The 4,609-nt window shown below is 39.0% G+C and overlaps 1 protein-coding gene across 1 annotated transcript; it reads right to left on the reverse strand.

Moving 5' to 3' along the window:
• Window positions 1-227: 227 nt before the first annotated feature.
• Window positions 228-4,113, reverse strand: cdc20 (cell division cycle 20 homolog). The gene is made up of 11 exons (XM_032530674.1): window positions 3,900-4,113; window positions 3,302-3,513; window positions 3,068-3,210; window positions 2,888-2,984; window positions 2,674-2,799; window positions 2,238-2,434; window positions 2,046-2,140; window positions 1,738-1,966; window positions 1,108-1,233; window positions 844-961; window positions 228-701 (listed from the first exon to the last, which is right to left on the reverse strand). Exons 2-11 carry the CDS (start codon window positions 3,489-3,491, stop codon window positions 526-528), a joined length of 1,497 nt encoding a protein of 498 aa, XP_032386565.1. The 5' UTR covers window positions 3,492-3,513; window positions 3,900-4,113; the 3' UTR covers window positions 228-525.
• Between the last annotated feature and the right edge of the window lie 496 nt (window positions 4,114-4,609).

Here is a 4,609-nt window from a genome sequence, read left to right on the forward strand (position 1 = left end):
ACAGAACACACAAGGTTCAGAATAACACCACAGGTGAAGTTTAAATGCAATTTGAGGACAACATTTGAAACGTAAAACCACAGCTAAGCTAATGAATGACATAGCTACAGGATAAACATGAGGCACTGGTGGAGATAATTACTCACTACATGTGAATTGACATAGGGCTACAGTTTGCACCATGGCAGTACTAATACATCTTTATTAACTGAAAGAAGCAAATTAAAAATCAAACCATTTATTTATACGCATTTATTTATAACCTAGTCTGTGGTAGACAATGCATCCCGAGTGCTTACAAGTTAAATACATTGATTGCTTAATAAAAAAAAACGACACTCACCACATTAGCAGAACTGTATTAACAATTGAGACCAACAACCCATTACACCAACGATGGGAGCTTTTAACAGCCAGTTACAGTAAACAGTGTACATCTTTGTGGATTAAATAAAACACTTTCACATAAGCTCAGCATCCCCCCCCCCCCCAAAAAAAAACAACTCTAAAAAACCCCAAAGCAAACTATCTGATTGACTGATGAATTACACCGCTAGTTGACTTGACCAGTCTCTCCTTGGCCTTCTTAACAGGATCCACTTCAAAGCTCTTCCACATGCGGATAGTCTCATCTCCAGCAACCGTCGCAATAGTTGAGCAATCAGGGCTCAGAATCAAACTGAGAACTCTGTCCTCATGGCCTATAATAAAAAGCATTATGTTTAAAAGTAGTAGAAAGCATGACATAGTTCCCAGGTCACTAGACATTTCCATTTAAAGTTAAGCATGTGTTGGTACATAGCCTGTACAGTCCAATTAAAAAAAAAGAAAAAAGTTACTAACCCTTGAGCTCCGCAACCCTGGTTAGAGCAGGATACTTCCAGATAACAACATTGTTGTGGGCATATCCATGGGCAGAGACAAGTTCTTTGTAGTTGGGTGAAAACAACAGTGATGAGATCTGAAAGGAAAAAAAAAAAAAAAAAATTGATGTGATGAAAGTGATTTGAGAAAAGACCCATGGAGAAGTTTAATTTTCTCAAAAATAAAAACATTTGCCTGAGAATATCCAATGGAACTCAAAAGGGTCTAGCAGTGTGTAGCTACCTGGGACTGAGTGTCAAGTGAACTGATGCAGGAGCCACTGTTAACATTCCAGATGCGGATGTGACGGTCACTGGTACCACCTCCAGATGCGAGGATATTGGGCTGCCACGGACACCAGGCCAAAGCCTACAATTATAACACATTGACAAGTTAGTTTCAAGCTTAACCAAGTTACATTTTTATCCTATCCCTTTACACAGTTAAATAAAAAAATTGAAAAAAGTTTGCGGTCAATGATCAGAAAAAAAAAAAAGTCAAGATTGTTACGTTTGCACAAATGTCCTTTTTAATGAATATTTAACATCAATTTAGCTGTCACAAGATAAACTCACAGGTGCTGCTAATGGGTATCGTTTCTGGCAAGTTTGAAGATAGAAACATGGTCACATTCAAAATCCAAATTTCAGGAACAGGAGTCTTCGTTGCTCAAAAAAATAAAAATGATATTGAAAAGAGCAAAAGGCTGGCTTTCTGAAGCCGGAAGGCCACCGTAGCTGTAAAACGTACTTTGAACTGCGTGGGGCAAGAGAGTTTATTGCAATATATGATCTCAACACTAGATGGGAGAAATTCCAAGACATGGACCTAAAAACAAATTCGGTTTTCCAGTACAAGTATGAAGCTACTCACCTTCACAGCTCCTTGATGATCACTCCAGCATTGGACGGAGTTGTTGGTGATGCCCTCCTGCATACGTGGCCATACATAAACCAAGTTATCATTGCCTCCACTGGCCAGGTATCGCCCATCAGGTGACCACTTTAGCCCACACACCTCCTGTGAGTGACCAGTAAGCGTGAAGATGTGGTGTTCTGCCACCCTCACATCATGATGGTGGATGTGTCCTGATCGCGACCCACTAGGGAAAGAAACATGAGTCCAACACACAACAGGAAATGCACGTTTTGGTACATTATCATAACTGAGGAAAACTGTACCTGGAGAGAACATGGTCATTCCAGCTCAGGGAAGCAACTCTAGACGTATGGCTGGCCATGCTGCGTAGACGCTTCTGGTTGTAAACATCCCACAACTAAGAAAACAAAAAATGTATTGTTAAAGATATGAAGCAGTTATTTGTTTGCCTTTGTCCTTATGAACCAAGGTGGTGCGTTCATCAGAACACTGACCTGAACTTTGCAGTCACTGGTGCCGATAGCTAGATAGGTTCCCTCTTTGGTCCAGGATAGTGAGCAGATGTAGACCTCATCACTGTCCAACTTCATCAGAAGAGTGATGTCTCCTTGAGAGGCATCCAACAGGTAAACACTGTTATGAAGTGCCACAGCAAGAACATTTCGACTGCTCCAGTCAATCAGATTCAAATCTGTGGAGGAAGAAGGGGACACAAAAATGATTGCTAGATGTACAGGAGTGCCTTTGGTGTAAAGATCAAATATTTGTGTACAAAATCCTAAATCTAGTATTTATAATGTAGTGGGCAACATCCATCCTCAGTGGATTGATGTTAATCCAAGATGTGATAAATTATGCATTCATTGCAGTTGTCACAGAATAAAATACTAACATGCATTAATGTTATGAGGAAAACCTCTTTACACTTACAGAAATCATTTCGAAGATCAGGAGCATCCAGGATTTTGTCAGGAGTTGAAGATATGTATCTTGTCTTTTTGACAGAGGCAGGGGTTGCACCCTGACTGTAGAGGACTTTCAAGTTATTTTGGTAACCTGTACATTAGACAAAATTAAAAAGAACATAAATACAATAATGCAATACTTTTGCCAAGCAATATGTTGACACATAACCTGAAGTTACCTTCTGGTGCATTCAGCGGTTTCCCTCCAAGGTGAAGTATCTTTGCATCTTCAATGTTGTATCCATTTAGTGACATAGACCAGGCTTTCTGGCTTTCCTTTAAAGACAATCAATATAAATCAATACAATCCTTTAATTCATTGAATGATCATGAGCCGGTGCATCAAAACAATAACTCACTGATGTTCCTGCGGTATTGTTCGTGTCCACAGGCTCATTCTCTTTTGAGAGAAGAAAACTTGCCACATCCATTTGTTTGCTGTTTCTGGTTGGAATGAAGCGGTCGCCCCCCATCTTAGAGGGGGTCTGCTTCTTATTCTTGCCTATGATACAGAAAACATTCCAGTGGTTAACAGACTCTGTAGTTATCTGCAATTAAGTGTAACGTTGCATTAATATAATGGCACACATTACCTGGTGTTTTGCTCGGTGTTTTTGATGAACTGAGCGACACATTGGTAGATTTGCCAGGCGACAACCCGTTCAAGGCGGATGTGTTAGATGTGCTGGCCTTCCTCTGCCACCTTGCCATGGGAGCGTTTGTGATGGGCATATCCAGCTTCAAGATGCTATGGATGTCGTTCTCAAACCCAAACTGCGCCATTTCATTCAGGTTTTCACACAACCTGTAATGTTTCAGGGTAAATAAAAAAGAAAAGAAAAAAATGGCGTTTATGTGACGTGCAACAGTAACGTCTACTGGTTAATATTAAAGTTTCAACTAGTTTTAGGTCGGACAGCTAACTAATGTTAGCTAGGCAGCGCACGCTAACGCTTGAGTCACAGCGGTAACGTTACGTTGCCTAGCTAGCTAGCTAGATAATCTCCTATTGCCTACTATCAGCGCTGGAGTACAAAACAAATCGTCGTTTTACATCAGCCAAACCTATTTCGCATTACGCTAATGGTAACTTCGGTATAACGACTGCAGGTAAATTTAGTTAGATTTCTTTAAGTAAAAAAAAGTTGCCATAACCTTCAGTACCAATAACCTCTTTAAAAGTTTAATTACCGTCAAATGTGGCCCTTCCAAAACCTCAAAATTATGCGAACGAGCTCACTTCTTTAAGAAAACGTGGAATACACTGGACTCTGACCGTTCTCTCTCTCTCTCTTTCTCTTTCTAAATTTTGAATTTCGTGACGATGACGCCACACGGTTTAAATGCCATAAAGAGCTCCTGTGATTGGTTCGTTCAAGGACTGCCGTTATAACTATGGTAATGTTTATGAATGCGTTTATGTGATTGGTGGAGGAAACTTCCTGCCCAAAAACAATCCTCCTCCCAAAATATATCGCCATCTATTGGCCAAATGATGACATTAGAGTTGTGAATTGTGTAGAACGTAAACAATAAAAAACATCAAAATCTATAAATATCAAAATTCTCTAAAGAAAGATTTAGTGTAGGTTGCTATAATTTGAAATTTTGGCTACATGTCTTTTATTTAAAGATTTAGAAATGTATTTTAAGATTATATAAAAGCAGGAAAATTCCTTTTTGTTGTTTTGTTTTGTCTGAGTTTTAGGTTCCAGCACGACACCTGTATTCTGGATTTGTTTTTATATTTTACAACAACCTTAAAAGTTATCCAATTCAAAGAACCATCAAAAAGATCTAATTAGTATGCTTTCAACAAAAGTAGAGAGCGCACAACGTTATATAAATATTCTATTTTACTAAAGAATATTTCTGTAGAAGACTCATCAATACACTCAATA

This window comes from Etheostoma spectabile, chromosome 12 (genome assembly GCF_008692095.1).
Source record: "Etheostoma spectabile isolate EspeVRDwgs_2016 chromosome 12, UIUC_Espe_1.0, whole genome shotgun sequence".
Lineage (NCBI taxonomy): Eukaryota > Metazoa > Chordata > Actinopteri > Perciformes > Percidae > Etheostoma > Etheostoma spectabile.